At 44.3% G+C, this 19,683-nt stretch overlaps 1 protein-coding gene across 1 annotated transcript in view; it reads right to left on the bottom strand.

The window, feature by feature from the left end:
• itga7 (integrin, alpha 7) overlaps positions 1 to 19,683 on the bottom strand; it is an 83,677-nt gene that overhangs the window by 37,107 nt on the left and 26,887 nt on the right. The window contains exons 2-4 of the mRNA XM_056274027.1: positions 4,317 to 4,444; positions 3,164 to 3,243; positions 2,241 to 2,496 (exon numbers count right to left, since the gene is read on the bottom strand). Coding sequence (XP_056130002.1) covers positions 2,241 to 2,496; positions 3,164 to 3,243; positions 4,317 to 4,444 — 464 coding nt within the window. The remainder of the gene's footprint in view (positions 1 to 2,240; positions 2,497 to 3,163; positions 3,244 to 4,316; positions 4,445 to 19,683) is intronic.

The following is a 19,683-nucleotide window of genomic DNA, read 5'->3' as shown; positions in this document are numbered from 1 at the left end:
TTGACACTTTTCCATGAATTTGTATTGGCGCTGGCTGTTACTGTTACTACTGCACCTATATTTACTTTATTACTTGCACTTGACAGCTTAACTGGCCTGTTTTGTGGCAATGTAAATCTCCTCTGTACTTTGCCTCTCTTCAAGTTCTGAGGTGCATCAACACTAAATGCACTCAACCTGGCACGGACTCTTGGCTATGATATGAAATACTACAGAATATTGTAAATGTACTTCCACTAGTTCATATAGTACTACTGTCATAAGATTACCATGTAACGCTCTAGAATGAACCCAACTGGTAACTTCTGAATCTATCTGTTAACTGCTGACTCGCCTGTCAGTCACTTTGGCAAGTGTCTGCTGTAAAATGTAAATGTAATATAACTATTAACAGAGAAAAATGCCAGATTTCAGCTTTAAGTGCACACACACACTACACAGACCAGCCAAACACACACGCTTTTGTTTTTAATGGTGTCTGAGGAGACCTCCTCCACCTGTACTTAACAGCCGTCAGCCCGCTGCAGATCTCTTGGTGCGGTAACGTGACGTTGTGATTGGTCAGTGGACACGTATGGCAGACTGATCTGTGCTGCCACAGCACCACAATCACATGGGCCCGAAATGATTCATCTCACAAGATCGATCCCAGCACTTTCTTTGATTAACCAGCCGGCATCGACCCGCTATGAACGCTGTGTCCATTCACCAGATTGGTGTTTAAGTTAATTCCATGTTGTTTATCCCGTAATGGAAATGCGGTGCTACTGACAGTAAACTAGCACTCGCTGAATGGAGGGTTTACAAAAAGCTACTTTTCTTTCTCTCCTCGTTTCAAATTCATCTGCCAGACAACTGGTCATAAGCCAATTATTGGGAAGCAAGCTGAGATTTAGGTATCAATCTCTTAAAAATATATTTTGTACTGAAAAAGTATTTTTTCAGTACAACATATATTTTTAAAATATATAAAAATATATTTTGTACTGAAAAAGTATAAAAAGTATAAGTATTTTTGTACTTAAAAATATATTTTGTACAACGATTAGTTCTGGGGAATAAAAGAAGTTCACCTTAAAATATGAGAGAAGATAGTGTGTGGAAACACAGGAAAGTGGAGAAATCGTCCTAGATTAGCATTTGGAGATACCAGTGGTATAGTTACGGTGTTTATAGGAATGTTAAGCTCTGTTGACGGCTCGGACCCGACGCCTGGACACCACTTCCATTAGACAGAAGCGCACGTTCAGTATTCCTCTTTTCAACTAGAAATGAACAAGTGCACTTCATTTTACATCCATTCTCATTTGCAAAAGGTACATTTTGGTCTTTTTTGGGGGATCCCCCCCCCCGTTTTTCTCCCCAATTGTATCCAGCCAATTACCCCACTCTTCCAAGCCCTCCCAGTCACTGCTCCTCCCCCTCTGCCAATCCCGGGGGGGGGGGGGGCTACAGACTACCACATGCCTCCTCCGATACATGTGGAGTCGCCAGCCACTTCTTTTCCCCCTGACAGTGAGGAGTTTCACCAGGGGGACGTAGCGCGTGGGAGGATCACGCTATTCCCCCCAGTCCCCCCCCCCGAACAGGTGCCCCAACCGACCAGAGGAGGTGCAAGTACAGCGACCAGGACACATACCAACATCCAGCTTCCCACCCACAGACATGGCCAATTGTGTCTGTAGGGTCACCCGACCAAGCTGGAGGTAACACAGGGATTCGAACCGGTGATTCCCGTGTTGGTAGGCAACGGAATAGGCCACCACGCTACCCGGATGCCATTGTTGTTGTTTTTTTAATACACTTTTAGTATTTGTGTACGTCAACTAAAATATTCGTTTCAGTCGGTATAATATACAGGTATAAGTTTAGTTAACGTTAAGCACACTTTCTTTTAGAAACTCAAAAGTGGGCTTATGTAACAAATACTACACTTATTACTACATTTTAGGTCCCCAAACTAAGACTTTTTACAGTTAAGTACACTTAAGCAACATAGTTATAGTATATAATTTTTTTCATAAGGGCTATATTACCGTTCTTTCTCTATTTGGTTTCTTCTCACATGTTTTCCGGGCTAACCTATGAAATATTACTCTAAAAAGCATAAAGAATACTTCAGCACCAAACAGAATGTCTTGTCTTTCTGTAGATTTGAACACCTACACCTTTTTTTCCCCCTTTCCTGACAACAGACAGTACCCGTACGGGTGGTTTACAGACAGATGATGGGCCCCTACCTTTCCAGTTGTATGTCCCCGGGGCCCCAAACAGGATGAAGTTGTTGTCCGGGGTGAAGCTGGCCGACAGGCCCTGCTGGCAGAAGCCAAACTGTTCATGTCCCTGCGGTCGGCCCTCGCAGAACTTCCACTCGCCTCCGTCCAGGTCATCTCTCTCCGTCAGGTCCTCGCTCAGGACGTAGCACCGTCCGATCGGGTCCCGGGTCTCTGACGGCTGCGTCACGCGCTGCCTCAGCTCATACAGGTGAGCACACGTCTGGTGGAGGACGGCGGATGGCAGTTATGGGTGTTTTATTTTACATTAAAAAAAAACACACATCCCTGTTTGATACTTTGTATTGCTGGTGTATCTGAAATCAGTAATCACATTTAACTTTTCATGTCTAAAAACATGTCAACACATCATAAATAATAGAATATTCATTTGTAAATGTCTCTGCCTGACTGCTCATCATATCCACATGACTAGCGATCATTTCTTTTCTTGTGTGTAAATATGTTATGGAAGCGCCAATAGCCATCCATAAAATATCATCACATTATCAATATCGAGGTGTTTGGTCAAAAATATTGTGATATTTGATTTTGTCCGTATCGCTCAGCCTTTGGAAACAGTGCCGACCATGAAACCATCATGACCCCAGCGTTCACATGATCTTACAAAGGAAAGGCTCTTCGTTTTACCATCATTCACAGTGAATCATAACACAGTTTATCTTTCCATTCAACCATGGCTGAAAATTTATCTTCCCTCTCATCGAGTCAGCCGCCCCCACAGATCCATCAAACTTGGATTTCTAGATATGAAATATGCTGCTCAGGTAATACTGGGGGGGGGGGAGTGTGGGTCGGTGGGGAACCAGGTCGGTCTTTACACTGGGACAGGAGATGTGATGCGGTCTGAGTCATCCATGCAGACTTACCACCACCTTCCCTCCGATGCCCTGACTCTTGACTGTAACTCCCAGCCACTGGTTGTCTTTGCTCTCTCTGTCTGGACTCACTGAGGGAAACATGACAGGAAGTGGCAACTACAATTACAATTGCAGTCCTATCTATCAGGTAAATGTGCAACTAAATGAATGGAGGAGCACCTTACTCCGGTTCAACAGCATTGGCGCAACGATAATTGAAATTAAGAGAAGGCTGGATGAGTTTATATCAAATTATTATATGAAAGTATTAGGTGATGGGCAGGGGTGGGACCAGGTCCTTGTTTTCCAAGTCCCAAGTCCTAAACTTTGACTTTCAAGTCCTAAACAAGTCATTATGTGTTCTTCGTCAAATTTAATGCCATTTCAACATTTTATTTTAAACAGAGTAATAGTTGATATACTATCCATCCCTCCATTATCCAAGCCACTTATCCCAACTGGGGTCGCGGGACGCTGGAGCCTATCCCAGCAGTGAGTGCTTTTTAAAATGTGTATTTATTATGATTGATTTAAAGTTGGCTTGTAATTATGGCAATGAGGCATTTTGTCTTTTGGGCTTGGAGAAGGTTTCAAGTCCTTGAAGTTAAAAGGCTCAAGTCCAATTCAAGTCATGAGTCCCTGGTGTTAAAGTCAAAGTCGAGTTACAAGTCTTTTTCAATATCAAGTCAAGTCTAAAGTCATCAAATTTGTGACATGAGTCTAATTCTGATGAGTCCAAGTCATGTGACTCACGTCCACGTCTCTGGTGATATTTAGGAGTGTCGCAATATCCGATATTTTTACAGTAATTGAAAATGAAACTAACATCCTTAACATATAGCTTCTACAACATCCCATAAAACGAACAACACACACAGAATAGTTGGAGGCGGAGCGTCACTACACAAACCCTCAACAAAATTTTAGTGAAATGATTGCTTTAATACTCATTCTTGAAAATATATCCTCTGATATATCGATAGATATACAATAGATTATGGTTTCAGACAAAATGCCCAGATGTCTGAAGGCCAATGTGCATTAAAATGAGTATTTACACATGTACTCCATAGCTTTATTTGACAGTGTGTGGATTTCCTCTTTTGTTCTTCAGATTTATGAATGAGAGCCAGGGATGCTTTTGTCAACACCAATAACTTACCGTCTCCGTCAATATCCACCCGCTCACAGTCATACTCCTCTGGTGTGATGGGACATCTGAACAGAGCCCCTGGCCGACTGCCCTGCAGCAGACCCTGCCCCGCTGCCTGTGGCGCCCCCACCAGGATCCTGAAGGAAGGAAAACGATTCATAATTTACTGTAATGCCGGGCTTTGTAAACTGCAGTGAAGATTTGAGGTTTGAAATGGACCTCCATTTTTCTGGGTCACAGACCAACTGAGCACCTGGACCCTCGTTCATGAAAAGTTCATATGCACAAATAAGTTCTTACACACTCATGGGGTTTTTGTACGCCTCAACTTTGTCTTGTAGGGGAGACGTGCAGCCTGGGTAACCCCTGAATTTAGAGAGCGGCTGGCTAACATTGATGTCTTTGCAAGCCTAGTTGATTGATAGTAGCAAAAGTTAGACAATAGATGTCAGTTGGAAGGCGTTACAAACATCCATCAGGCTTTGCTTCTATCTGTAAGAGAAAACCTGAGGGCTATAAACCTCAGTGAGCGTGTAAGGATAAATTTGTGTGTAGAAACATTGCAGTCACAGTGTCAGAGGGTTTTACATTCACACGGTAACGGCATTTACAAGTTTCCAAGGGACTTTTGTGTGAATTTTGTTGTCATTGTCAACATCAAATAAAATCCCCCAATTTCTTTTTATAGTTTTGTGGTGGACTTTTTATTTAGTGAAAAGAAATGCGATAAATCTCACCTAACTCAAACAAGTTCCAAGCTTCTGAAAGCTGATTTACATACTATACTGAAATGAACAGAAACCAATGACTCTGGTAGGAAGGAAAAACACATTCAACATATCTAAAACACTGTGACACGCTTTAGAAAATGGTCAGGAGTGTTGTAAGGTACACGCGTTTCGTAGTAAATGGGCAAAACGCCGGTGAAACACTGGTCTGGACCTTATATGTGCTTGTGGATGCTGACTGGGAATTTTGGAGAACAACGGCAGTCGAAAACTCAAAAGCATAGTGAAAAATTATGCAAAGACAAAGGAAAAAGACAGATGAAGGGGGACAGGGATGGAAGGTATAAAACTCGGATAACATGAATCGGAAACTGAATTTGCTTCTGCTGAAAAATGATAAGAAATCTGTATGGACATGGGGAAGGCGCACAATTATGAGCCAACACACTGGATCATCAACTTCTCCATACAGTGTAACATTGGGCTGGCGTAGGTGGAGAGAGCTAGCAGCATGTGGCTAGTTAGCAAGAGCCCCTGGATAGCTCAGAGAATCAAGTCCAGTGATGTGCAGTCAGGGGAGGCAGGGTAGGCAGTGCCTCACCCAGGCTAATAAGGAAAAAAAAAAGAAATATCATGTTACCCCCAAAAAAATTGTTTTTTATGTATGTATTTATTTTTTTAACTTTAATTTGTTAAGATTGTTGTAAAAAAATAATAAAAAATTCATGTAAAACTTGTTTTATCAATAAAAGGCGTGCCCTATTCAGGATGGCTTGCTCCCAAAGCTAGCGTTTGTGAATGCAGGCTGCTGAGGCAGTCTGCTTGCGCCTCTCTCTGGCGTGTGGAATGAAACGGGTTCGGAGTTTTGCGCATGCGTAGTCTGTTCTTACAGTGTCCCAAGTATCAACGATTTGTGAACGGGTGTATTTTGCCTCCCTCCCACCCTCTGGCTTGCCGTCTTCTGCCTACCCAGCCATGGGCCTCACTGCACGTTACTGATACTGCAACGCTGCGGTGGCAGCCATGGTGCATCTGGAAGAGCAGCTGTACCCAGACATGTTGGCAATAATCAAAAATCAAATGTAGACTATTTCTCTGCACTGGAGAACGCTAGTGTGTTTCTAGGACAGAGCGATGAACTTCGCGAAGGAAATGATGCGACCAACACACGTCGTAAATAATGACATGACGCGCACGATCATGCGCAAATTACGAGCCGTCTTTTTGACCTCATGGTCGTTTTAGGTAGATCTTATAACTTTTTTTTCTTTTGCAATTGATCTAAAACTAATTTTAATGCAAATATAGGTAATTTTAGGAGCATTCAAGAGCGGCAGGTCTGTATTTTTTTTTCCTCGCAAAGTTATAAAACTTTGAATATCCGAAACCGTCAAAATGACGGCCTTGGTCATTCTTGTAGGCCCCCTCAAGAAGAGACCCAAGTATACAGAACCCGTGGAGAAAACTGTGACCAAATAAAGTGTTTTCTGGCCGTCTATTGCAGGTCAAATCCACCGAAAAGACAAAGCTCCACCGTGGCGAATAAGCTTATATGGTAAAGGTCATATCTTGTCTCTATGAATGGCATGTTTTAGGTTGGTGGTAATCTGAGTGTGAGTAAGAGACTGCAAATCTGAGGTCCGGATCATTTCAGAGAGAGTGCTGTTAGCACAGTACATGCACACATTTTGGTAAACCGAAGAACTGGAAACAGACAAAGGACCTGTTTTTTATGAAACAGTGACAAAAGCAATGATCAAATAATTTATTAAAAATTGGGATAAATTATGTAATCTTTATTCCTACGACCTCCTACAAACTACCTTGCTCCCAGATACAGCAGTCATCACCGATAACGTCTCTAAGAATTGTCAGTTGACGTAAGGGGCAGGAAGTGTTTTAATGAGAAAGAGAGAGAGAGAGAGAGAGAGAGAGAGAGAGAGAGAGAGAGAGAGACAGACAGACAGACTGACAGAGACAGACAGAGACAGACAGAGACAGACAGAGAGACAAAGACAGACAGAGAGACAGATAGAGGGAGAGAGAGAGAAGAGAGAGACAAAGACAGACAGAGAGAGAGAGAGAGAGACGGGTGCTGATATTTTCGGGGCAGTGGTTTTTGCCCTCTGCCTTATTAGGAGTGGCAGTTTAGGACTGAGGGTCTATTTAAAAACCCCGAGATGAGCCACATTCCCCCCAACGCCGTCAGCCATGACACAGGAATGGAAATGAAATGACTGCAGAGAAAAAAGAATGTGGTGGTGGGACGCAGAAAGAAAGAAAGGAAGACTATGAGTGTGACAGACAGGAAGAGAACCAGTAAGAAGGAAAGACAAAGAAATATAGAAAGTGTGACAGCAAGGAAGACAGACAGACAGACATGTAGACAGGCAGAGTAAAATGGAGTGACACCAAGTTGAGTAAACCCAAATAGTTTTACTATGTATTTATGTCCTCATATAGTCATTATAACAGAATGGACAAAGTATCTGTAATATCTAAAGAATTACTCAAACTAATATGTAGAGGTCAGAAGTGCTGATAACTATCATGGACAATGGCTCGGAGAAAACAGTCCCCCCCAGTGTTCCCCCATATCAGCCTGAATATTTACAACACACTGGAAGTGGAGGTCTGTCTGTGATGGGAAACAGCCTACTATAAATAACAGACTGGTTAGCCGATAGCAGAGGACCAGAGTCAGAAAGACATTGGTTAGATGTCTGACTGCTTATAGAGACTTTTAAAACATCGAGTCACTGGTCTGACTGTTTTTTACAACTGGTGTCTGACTGTTGTCAATTGGTGAAAGTCGGAGAACCAGACAGATAGTAATACACAAGACAACTTCACATCTAACACCGCTAATGTTTTTTTCCTTTAATCCTCTTGAACACTCTCCAAGACCCCATCATTCATACTTTTACCTCTGTAAAGGACTATTTCAGCCCTGTGGTACAGTTCACCACCGACACATACAGATAATTGTAGACTGAAATTAACTGACATTAAAGCAACTGCCACCAAAGAATCATCTGAGCTCTGGCCAACTTCTTCTCAGGAGCAGGCATGCAGACATCAGGAGTGATTCATCTTCATCATATTGAGTAAGAAGAAAGAGAGAGAAAAAGAAAACCACTTTATTTTGTCATTGTTCCTTATGACGAATTATATTCTTTCAATGAATTTTTTCTCTGCATTTAACCCATCCTATGGTATAGGAGCAGTGGGCAGCTGCAGTACCCAGGGACCAACTTCAGTTCTTCTTTCCATTGCCTTGGTCAGGGACACAGACAGGAGTATTAACCCTAACATGCATGTCTTTTTATGGTGGGAGGAAACCGGAGCACCCGGAAGAACATGCAAACTCCACACAGAAAGGACCTGGGACAGCCTGGGGTTCAAACCCAGGACCTTCTTGCTGTGAGCCAACAGCGCTAACCACTGAGCCACCGTGCCACCCATAAAGACTGCCATCCAACCACAATCCAACTACCAACCAACCAACAGACCAACCACCAACCAACCACCACCCAGCCAGCATCCAACAATCTAAACAACCAACCACCAAAAAAAAAAAAAAAAAAACACCGCCCAACTACTATCCAACCATCACTAAACTACCACCTAACTACGCTCCAACCTTCATTCAACCACCATCCAATCACCATCCACCAACCATCAACTGGACTAGGAATCTCTCCTCTGATGCTCCTCCTGAAGTTTCCTGATAAGGTTTTTAGGTGGAGTTTTCTTCTCATCTGAATAGTGTCTTATGATAGGGGGTGTTGAACATTAGCATGTATTCTGTTTTCATATGTTGGAGAATGTTAAGTGATTGTGAAGCCCTCTGGGAATGAATTGTGATTTAAGACAGAAAAACAATGACTTGACTTCAAACCACCACCAAGCAAGAGATCGGAGATGAAACAACCATATCAGCAGTGGTCCACAATGCAATGCTAAGATTAAGTTCAGTATGCTAAAGAAAAAAGGTGCCTGGCTATGAGAATCAAGTCATCCCCAAAATCCGAATCGGATTCTAATGAGCACTTAACTTCACATTCCAGAGCCCTCTGGTTTATGTTGAGGTGATGAGGTGACACCTCCACCTGTCTTACTCGCAATGTGAACACAAACAGACAGACAGGCAGGCAGACAGGCAGACAGACAGACAAATATACAGACAGACAGACAGACAGACAGAGAGACAGAAAGTCAGATATACAGACAGACAGACAGACAGGGAGAAAGATATACAGAAAGTCAGATATACAGACAGACAGGTATGCAGACAGACAGATAGACAGACAAGGAAACAGACAGACAGATACACAGGCCGGCAGACATACAGGCAGGTGGGTGTTGGGTGGGTTTGTGGGGGGTCTGTAGCGTTAGGCTGGTAGGGGTATCTGTCTGTGCTGGTTGTAAAATATGTCGTGTCTCCAGACCTCTTCATGGTTTGGCGGGTGGAGACATAATATTTAGTGGACCATGCAGGCTTGACAGATTTAGATGTTTTTGTCCTGATGAGGGAACAACTTCAACAGCAGCTGGTGTTTTACATTCAGGGGTTAAAACGGGATTTAGTGAACATGCCTAGTGTGACCGTGTAGGTGTGAACTCTCCTACTACTCTCCATTTCATTACTGGTAATGAGGAGAAATTTGCAGCAGCCCAAACAGGAATAAAAGGGAAAAGTTGGGCGTTCGAGTGGCGTGGCGATCTATTCCATTGCCTTCCAACACGGGGATCGCTGGTTTGAATCCCCATGTTATCTCCGGCTTGGTTGGGCATCCCTACAGACACAATTGACCGTGTCTGCGGGTGGGAAGCCGGATGTGGGTATCTGTCCTGGGCACTGCACTAACGCCTCCTCTGGACGGTCGGGGCGCTTGTTCAGGGGGGAGGGGGAACTGGGGGGAATAGCGTGATCCTCCCATGCGCTACGTCCTCCTGGTGAAACTCCTCACTGTCAGGTGAAAAGAAGTGGCTGGTGACTCCACGTATCGGCGGAGGCATGTGGTAGTCTGAAGCCCTCCCCAGATCGGCAGAGGGGTTGGAGCAGCGACTGGGACGACTTGGAAGAGTGGGGTAATTGGCCAAGTACAATTGGGGAGAAAAGGGGGGGGGGGCAAAACAAAAGGAAAAGTTAATAGACGATTAAAATTCACATTCATCCCTATTTGTTTCAGTTTAATTACTGAAAACTACATAAGAATCAAACACAGATCAGTAACATCTCTTTTCACTGCTACGCAGATGACACTCGGACCTACAACCCCTCAATTCCCAAAATCAGGTCAATGTAACTCGATTACAAAACTGTCTCCAAGTCCGCGGTGGTGTAGCGGTCTAAGCATCGGCTTTGTGTCGATGCAGTTGCCCACTGGGGACTGGGGTTCGCGCCCCGGTCTCGTCAGATCTGACTATGGCTGGACTCAATGAAGCAGCAATAATTGGCGACGTTGTCTTCGGGAGGGGGGCGGAGTCGGCTTGTGTTCGTCACGTGAATGCGTCTCTGTGTGTGTCGGAAAAAACAGTGGTTCGGCCTGGAGTCGCCTTGTCACGAAAGTGGGGAGGCGGTCTCCTTCGAGACTGCCGGCCGGAGAGATGCAGTTGGCGAACGCATGCAGTACGAGGGTGGGTGTTTGAATTAAAATAGGGATCGATTGGCCACTAAATTGGGAGAAATCAGAAATAAATTTAAAAAAAAAACTGTCTCCAAGGTATCAAAGGCTGGTTGGCTCATAATTTCCTTCATTTATATCAGGACAAGACAGAGATCCTATTCTTTGGCCCCCCAAATCAGACCACTGTTATTGCCCAGAACCTCAATCACATCTCAGCCTACATCAGACATGCCAAGAACCTGGGTGTTATATTTGATGGAAATCTAAGTTTCAACAGGCAGGTTAACTCCGTTGTCAGGTCCAGCTCCTTCCAACTCAGAACCATCTCCAAAATTAGGCATTTCCTATTGCCCTCTGATCTAGAAAGTCTTTCATGCACTAATATAACCCAGGCTGAACTACTGTAACTTCCTCTATCTAGGTGTGTCTCAGGCTACCGTGTGCTGTTTACATCCATCCATCCATTACCCGAGCAGGATAAGCAGTTTGGATAATGGATGGGTGCCGTTTACAACTAATTCAAAACGCTGCCGGCCAGTTATTAACAAGGTCCAAGAAACGAGACCACATCACTCCTATCCTAGCATTCTTACACAGGATAAACTTCAAAATCCTTCTAATTGTCTACAAATCTCTCCATGGTCTCATCACTAAATATATCTCAGAGCTTCTCACCCCTTACAGCACCCTCAGACCCCTCAGATCCCCCCACCGTGGCATGTTGGCTGTGACCCATTTAATAAGGCCGAGTACAGGGCTTTTTCTGTAGTGGCTCCTCAACTTTGGAATATCCTGCCGGGGGCCAGGAGACAGGCTGAGTCTGTTGATGCTTTTAAGATGCACCTTAAGACCCACTTATAGTCTCTGGCTTTTAACTGTGTTTAACCTGTTTTTATTTTTGTTTGATTATTTGGGTTTTAATTTGTGTTTAAGTTGTTTCTATTTTAATCTTGCTTTATTTCCATAACATGTTATACATATATATACCTTTATGCTTGTATGTGTATACATATGTCTTTCTTTGTGAAGCACTTTGCTTTTTAAAAGGCTATATATTCCGTTGCCTACCAACACAGGGATCACCGGATCGAATCCCCGTGTTGCCTCCGGCTTAGTCGGGCGTCTCTACAGACACAATTGGCTGTATCTGCGGGTGGGAAGCCGGATGTGGGTATGTGTCCTGGTCGCTGCACTAGCGCCTCCTCTGGCCGGTCGGGGCGCCTGTTCGGGGGGGAGGGGGAACTGGGGGGAATAGCGTCATCCCCCCACGCGCTATGTCTCCCTGGTCAAACTCCTCACTGTCAGGTGAAAAGAAGCAGCTGGCGACTCCATTTGTATCAGAGGAGGCATGTGGTAGTCTGCAGCCCTCCCCGGATCAGCAGAGGAGGTGGAGCAGCGACCGGGATGGCTGGGAAGAGTGGGGTAATTGGCCAGGTACAATTGGAGAGAAAAAAAAGGGGGGGGGGCTATATAAATGAAATAAACGGAGACTGAAACAGTTTCATGGAGTTACACAAAGTAACAAATGTTAGATTTTGTGTTTTCTAGTGAATATGAACTTCACTGCTAAACCAGAAATGTGTTGGCATCAAATGAATGTGTGAGTTGGGGAGAATAAGTGAACCCCGACCAGAAACATGGCTCGCTCTGCCTTAACACAAAGTTCACAAGGAAACACCAGCCCAAAAAAACATAAATAAAAAACTACAGACATACATAGACTCCGTACACATGAATTCATACATTCTATACACAATATAGAAAAGTACATCATAACACAACAATGTAAGGTGCATATGGGTGCGTCAGCTGTTTAGCAACCTGACTGCCTGTGGAAAGAAACTATTACTGAGATGGGTGGTGTGTGATTTGATGCTCCGGTAAAGTTTTTTAGATGGAAGGAGTGAGAATAGAACATGAGCGGGGCGGCGGTGTCCTTAATGATGGTTTGGGCTTTCCTTTTGCAGAGAGAGGTGTAAATATTACAGAGTTGTGGTGGTTCCGTGTCAGTGATTTTTACTGCTGTCTTTACAGTCCTTTGCAGCAGTCTGCGGTCCTGAGCTGTCACGTTGCCAAACCAGACTGTCAACACTCTCCATGGTACTGCCATAAAAGTTCATAAGAGTTTTGGTACTCATACCAAAACTCTTGAGACGCCTCAGAAAATACAGTCTCTGCAGTGCCCTCTTGAGGATGCAACTGGTGCTGAGAGACCACGTGAGGGTGTCTGTGATGTGTAGACCGAGAAATCTAAAACCGTCCACAATTTCAACAGATGACCCCCATTGATGTAAATAGGAATGTGATTTTCTCTGATCTTTCTAAAGTCAACAATGATTTCTTGTGTCTTACTGACATTTAGAGAGAGGTTGTTATCATGGCACCATATGGTTAAATCTTCCACTTCCCTACTGCTGTCGCTTATTAGTCCAATCTTTGTGGTGTCATCTGCGAATTTAATGATGCTGTTGTCTTATTTGACAACACAGTCATGTGTAAACAGACTGTACGACGGGACTGAGACAGCAGCCTTGAGGTACGCCGGTCCTAAGAACTAATGCAAACGAGTATATTTGACCTATTCTCACAGTCTGGGGCCTTCTTGCCATGGAAATCACATACCCAATTACAGACAGAGTATCCCAGACCAAGACCTCCGAGTGTCAACACCAGTTTGGATGGTACAACTGTATTGAAAGCAGAGCTGTATTCAATAAACAACATCCTGACATGGGTTTTTTTTTGGGGGGGGGGAGCTGTACTAGAGCAGTATGCAGCTCAAGTGAGAAACTGTCATCTACAAATCTAATGGAACAGCTGAAAACTGTAACGGGTCAAGAGTAGTAGGAACTGTAATGGGTCAAGAGTAGTAGGAACTGTAATGGGTCAAGGGTAGTAGGAACTGTAATGGGTCAAGGGTAGTAGGAACTGTAATGGATCAACAGTAGTAGGAACTGTAACGGGTCAAGGGTAGTAGGAACTGTAACGGGTCAAGGGTAGTAGGAACTGTAATGGGTCAAGGGTAGTAGGAACTGTAATGGGTCAAGGGTAGTAGGAACTGTAATGGGTCAAGGGTAGTAGGAACTGTAATGGGTCAAGGGTAGTAGGAGCTGTAACGGGTCAAGGGTAGTAGGAACTGTAACGGGTCAAGAGTAGTAGGAGTGTTACATTTTATATATGATATTACCAATATTTCCAGGCATGTCATAATAACAGAGGCCAAAGCAACAGGTCAGTAATCATTAAGGCAACAGACAGGTGTTTTCTTAGGTTCAGGCACCGTGGTGGTTTTCTTAAAGCACAGTGGAACCACACACAGTGACAGGGACCGGTTAAAAATGTCAGTAAAAACCTAAGGTAGCTGTGTGTAACATGTCTTGAGGACACGGGAAGGGATGCCATCCGGGCCAGTAGCCTTACAAGCCTCAACACAGATAAACAAATAAATCACACCTGAGTGAGATAACACCATCCATGTAGGGGAAGGCTCAATTTCCAAGAAATATCACAATAAGCCCAGATCTTTCGTAGAGGAATTTTTTTTTCTTACCTGTTTGAGAGAGAGGAAGAGTACCTGTGTGTGTGTGTTTGTGTGTCAGAGGGTATGTGGGTGTTGTGTGTGTGTGTGTGTGTGTGTGTGTGTGTGTGTGTGTGTCAGAGCGTATGTGGGTGTTGTGTGTGTGTGTGTGTCAGAGGGTATGTGGGTGTTGTGTGTGTGTGTGTGTGTGTGTGTGTGTCAGAGCGTATGTGGGTGTTGTGTGTGTGTGTGTCAGAGGGTATGTGGGTGTTGTGTGTGAAGATGATAATCTGGTGGAATGCCCACATGACAGCCTCCATGGTGGTGTGAGCGTTTGTGTGTTAAAATAGGGGACGGGAAAAAATTGGCGGTTTTTGTGTGTATGGTGTTTTTAACGCTGCGTAATTTGGAAATGCATAGCAGTGGTGCTGTAACCACCAATTATTTTTATTATTGATTGATTTACACGTTACTTTTTCTATGAATTGATCAATCTTCTATGAAATCTTAAAAACGACAAAGTTCCCAAAGTGACGTCTTTAAACTGTTTAGTTAGTCTGAAAAGCAGCCAAAAAAAAACTCAAGTGTTCAATTTATAATCATATAAATCAAGAAAAAGACTTGGGAACACTTGGAAAGCTGTAACTGACAAATGTTTGGTACTTTTACTTGATAAATTGCCCAAATGATAAATCCATTACCAAATCATAATCAATTTATTCACCTTAGCTTATTGAATGCATTGAGTTATGGTGTCAGTACTACATAGCATCACAGCCTCAGCAGCCTGCCATACTGTCTCCTGCACACTGTATTAAAGCATAGTGTCCAGTCTAATATACACAACAGTAAATTCATATACATACTGACATACATATTCATTTTACTTTCTTACATTTTGTGTTTTGCATCATGTCCCACTTCTGGCAATGTGAACATTTACCTGGCAAATTTCACTGTTTTGGGTTCTTATTCAGCCTCCTACAGACTGTAGGTGAATGGTTAGCACAGTGGTACTCAGGTTTTTCAGTCAGACCCCCTTTTTCACAACGGGAACCTTTTAGCCCCAGTTTTACATAGCTCACTCACTCTCTTATGTGGTTTTCTACATTTTGCGTTTGCTTCGTGGACATGTAGGTTTTGTTTGTCACCAGTGTTTGGATTGGGTCAGTACTCACTAGTACAACATACCCGGACTTTATCTTGTGTACTGCTACCTCTCATGAACTCCAGATACATACAGTGCTGAGAGTCCCTCACCTTCTCTCAGTCAGTGTTGTCTGTTGCTGTCCAAACTTTGGCTTTCAGATTTGGTGGTCTGTCTGGTGATGCACTTTAAGTGTTTTCCTCCCAAAATTCTTCCATTCATTTTTGCTCCACTCTGGTATTTTAATCGAAGTCATCGTCCCTCATCTCTTGCGCCCCTATGCAATACATCAGCATCCCCATTAGGGGGCACATCCCACACTTTTTGTTCAGAAATTTGTTGCCGTTTACTGAGGGGAGGGTTTTTTGAGGTAGTCAGCTTTATTTAAACATAACATTCTCTTGTACGGTCGCACCGGTTATCCCCATCTGCCCTTTGACTCTTTACAAACACACACACACACACACACACACACACACACACACACACACACACACATGCAGGGATGTGTACATGAACACATACGTAACACAGACATGGATGTACGCCTGCACACTAACAAATGTAAGGGAGTACACACACACACACACACACACACACACACACACACACACACACACACACACACACACACACACACACACACACACACACAGAGGGAGCACCCCTCTTTTCTCTTGCCACTAACACCATGTGTTCACTGAGTGTGTGCAGTGACCCTTACATTGATTTTCTCCGGGACTCTGACCTCACCTCCCCCACCTAACCCTCCCCCACCTACACACACACACACACACACACACACACACACACACAATCCCCAGTTGACAACCTCCCCCTCTAGGGTCTCATGCCCCTCACAGAAGCAGTTCAGTTCAGTTTGTTTTAATTATTACATGAATAATTTGGCCAAAATGTTTGTAAATATTTTTGATTTTTTTTCTCTATTGTATATTTCCTGAAAAATGGTACATTTGAATTGAAACGTCGGTAAATACTACATGGGCTTTCGTGGGCTCTTCTAAGAAAGCTCATGTATAAATTTATTTGCCGGCTCAATGACTCTGATAATGTAATCAAGATTCAGTGCCACACGCTACCAATCCCGGCAGTGGGACCACTGGTATAGCTGCCTTCTTATAACACACTGACTTGTACCATTTATGTTATTTATTGTGTTTACTCTGTGTATTGTCTAGGGTTTGTCTTTTACCTGTTTGTCTTTGTCTGTTATGGACCCTGAATCTGCAATAAAGTTTTGAATTGAAATGGACTGAATTGAATATAGCTAACAAAGGGGGTGTCTTCCAGCACGGTAGGTGGTTTACTTTTAAAATATGTCTCGATGCGTCTGAACGCCTTCCTGCTCGTCATGCAGACGCGCGGAAACACACACACACATACATGCTAACATGTTTTACACTCACATTCAAGCTAACAAACAAACACACACACGTACACAAATATACACAGAAACACTGCGAACGTTGCCTTTTGAACTCCCAGTGAATTTCCCGTCGGTTTTGGCTCAGAAAGCTAGCAGCCACTCCTCTGTGCTTATCATGATAATCAGATTCAACACGCAACGCCTCAGGACGAAAGAAACTGACCGGAAAAAAAACGTCATGAAGAGCATTTTGGGGCCAATGAGGCCCCCGTACTTTTACCTTCATATCAAACAGCGAACAGCGAACTGCCGCGGCATCTGGGTAGCGTAGCGGTCGATTCCGTTGCCTACCAACACGGGGATCGCTGGTTCGAATCCCTGTGTTGCATCCAGCTTGGCCGGGTGTCCCCACAGACATGATTGGGCATGTCTGCAGGTGGGAAGCCGGATGTGGGTATGTGTCCTGGTCGCTGCAGTAGCGCCTCCTCTGGTTGGTCGGGGCGCCTGTTCAGGGGGGAGGAGGAACTGGGGGAAATAGTGTGATCCTCCCACGCACTACGTCCCCCTGGTGAAACTCCTCACTGTCAGGTAAAAAGAAGCGGCTGGCGACGCCACATGGATCGGGGGAGGCATGTGGTAGTTTGCAGCCCTCCCAGGATCGGCAGAGGGGGTGGAGCAGCAGAGTGGGGTAATTGGGCGGGTACAATGGGGGGAAAAAAAAGGGGGAAAAAACAGCCGCCACAAAGTGAGCATGCATCATCCAGACAACGCTGAGGATCGTAGGAAACCGCTGCTCCCATTTGACAGGTTGTGATGACGTCCTGCTGACGCTCCTCCAGGTCATAAACATGGAGCATGGATGGATGGAGGAGGAGGAGGAGGAAGAGTGCTCATGTTTCTGATGAACTTTCTTTGACAGCATTATTGATCTTTTCCAACAACAGGAAGAGGAAGCAAACCCTTGGGTTACATTCAGGCAAACTGGTCATTCGAATGTACCCGCAAGAAAACAAAGCCCTGAGAGGTCAAAGGTCAGCGAAACCTCACAACTCAGAAATTCACATGCCAAAATTATTTCCAAAGTGTCCACTTGTAATTACAACCTGAAGGGACGGCCATGTCTTACAACGTTCAGGCCTGTGATTTGCGTTTCTGATTTTTTCCAACAGCACATGAAGGCAGCATGATGAACCAAATCCAGTTCTCCATTGTGGGCGTCATCCTAGACTGGACATCAGAAGAGCGACTGAGACAAAGGGGTGCTTTTATGAAGCGCTGCCTTCCTCAAACCCATCGCTGTTCTGCTCCAAACAACCGAACAAAACAGGACACGAATAAATTCTGTCTCAATTTCTCTGCTTTTGAGAAAAAATAGTAAGGAACAATCTTCTGAGATGTAAAACTAGGATTCACACCACGGAGACACCAAAACCTTCTTCCTCCTTCCCAGACATCAACTATTACATCCTTCACAACTTTGACTTTTACACCATCTCCCAGCTTCCATAAGTCACCAACATACTACATGTACACACTGTGTGTGTGTGTGTGTGTGTGTATGTGTGTGTGTGTGTGTATATATATATATCCCATATGCTATTTTTCTTTTCCTTTTTGGATTCCCCCCGACCCCTTTTCTCCGAATTGTACTTGGCCAATCACCCCACTCTTCCAAGCCATCCCGGTCACTGCTCCACCCCCTCTGCCGATCCGGGGAGAGCTGCAGACTACCACGTCTCCTCCGATACATGTGGTGTCCCCAGCTGCTTCTTTTCACCTGACAGTGAGGAGTTTCGCCAGGGGGGACGTAGCACGTGGGAGGATCACAGCCATTCCCCCCAGTTTCCCCCTTCACCCTGAACAGGTGCCCCGGCCGACCAGAGGAGGCGCTAGTGCAGCAACCAGGACACATACCCACATCAGACTTCCCATCTGCAGACACGGCCAATTGTGTCTGTAGGGAAGCCCGACCAAGCCGGAGGTAACATGGGGATTCGAACCGCCAATCTCCGTGTTAGTAGGCAACAGAATACTCTACCCGGTTGCCCATGATATGCTCTTTTTCTTATAAAAAAGTCAAAGTTTTTGAAATCAGACTAAAAACACACTATTTAGTTGCTCAGTTATCATCATAATGTGATATTGTTTAGTCAACATCTTGTTATAGTTTATTGTTCCCTCTTTGTTGGTTATTGTTCCTCCTCGTGTAAGAGGCAATAATGAAAAAAAAAAACTAAAATCATAAATGGAAACAGAAGAGCGGTTGTGATAGCAGGTGATGAATAGACAAATATTTAAAATTAAACGATGTGTATTGCCCTTCGCAGGTAGGTAAAGATCATCTGACAACATGTGAAACTCCACTGCCGTTACTGTGTAATGAACTGCTTCAATCTGCCATGTCCGTTATTGTCTGTTATCTCACATGCTGTCTCATCCCTGCCTTGTGGACTAATGTGTTGTTCCCCCTGCAGCCCCCTTTCCATCGGGCCCAGCAGGGAGCATGTCTGTGTGTGTGTGTGTGGTGGGGGGGCAGCTTTTTTTTTAGGGAGGGGGGGTCTTTAGTGCTTCTATTGTTTACCCTGAGGCAAGACTGTGAACTCTGACCTGAACAGACGCACAAAGAGAGAGAGAGAGAGAGAGAGAGAGAGACACACACACACACACACACACACACACACACACATTCAGAGGGCACTCATATACAGGCATGCATACATGAACACATGATTAACCCAGAAAAACAAGTATAAAAATCACACACACAGGCAAGAAAATACCAAAACACTAAAGTCAACACGTGAACATGTGGAGACCTCACACATATACACACACACACACACACACACACACACACACACACACACACACACACACACACACACACACACACACACACACACACACACACACACAACACACTTCATCAGAGAAGGGTGCAAAAGACAACTGTGTAAACTGAGG

This window comes from Lampris incognitus, chromosome 2, assembly GCF_029633865.1.
Source record: "Lampris incognitus isolate fLamInc1 chromosome 2, fLamInc1.hap2, whole genome shotgun sequence".
NCBI lineage: Eukaryota > Metazoa > Chordata > Actinopteri > Lampriformes > Lampridae > Lampris > Lampris incognitus.
Note: the sequence above shows the minus strand (reverse complement) of the source record. Positions and strands in the feature narration are given on the sequence as shown.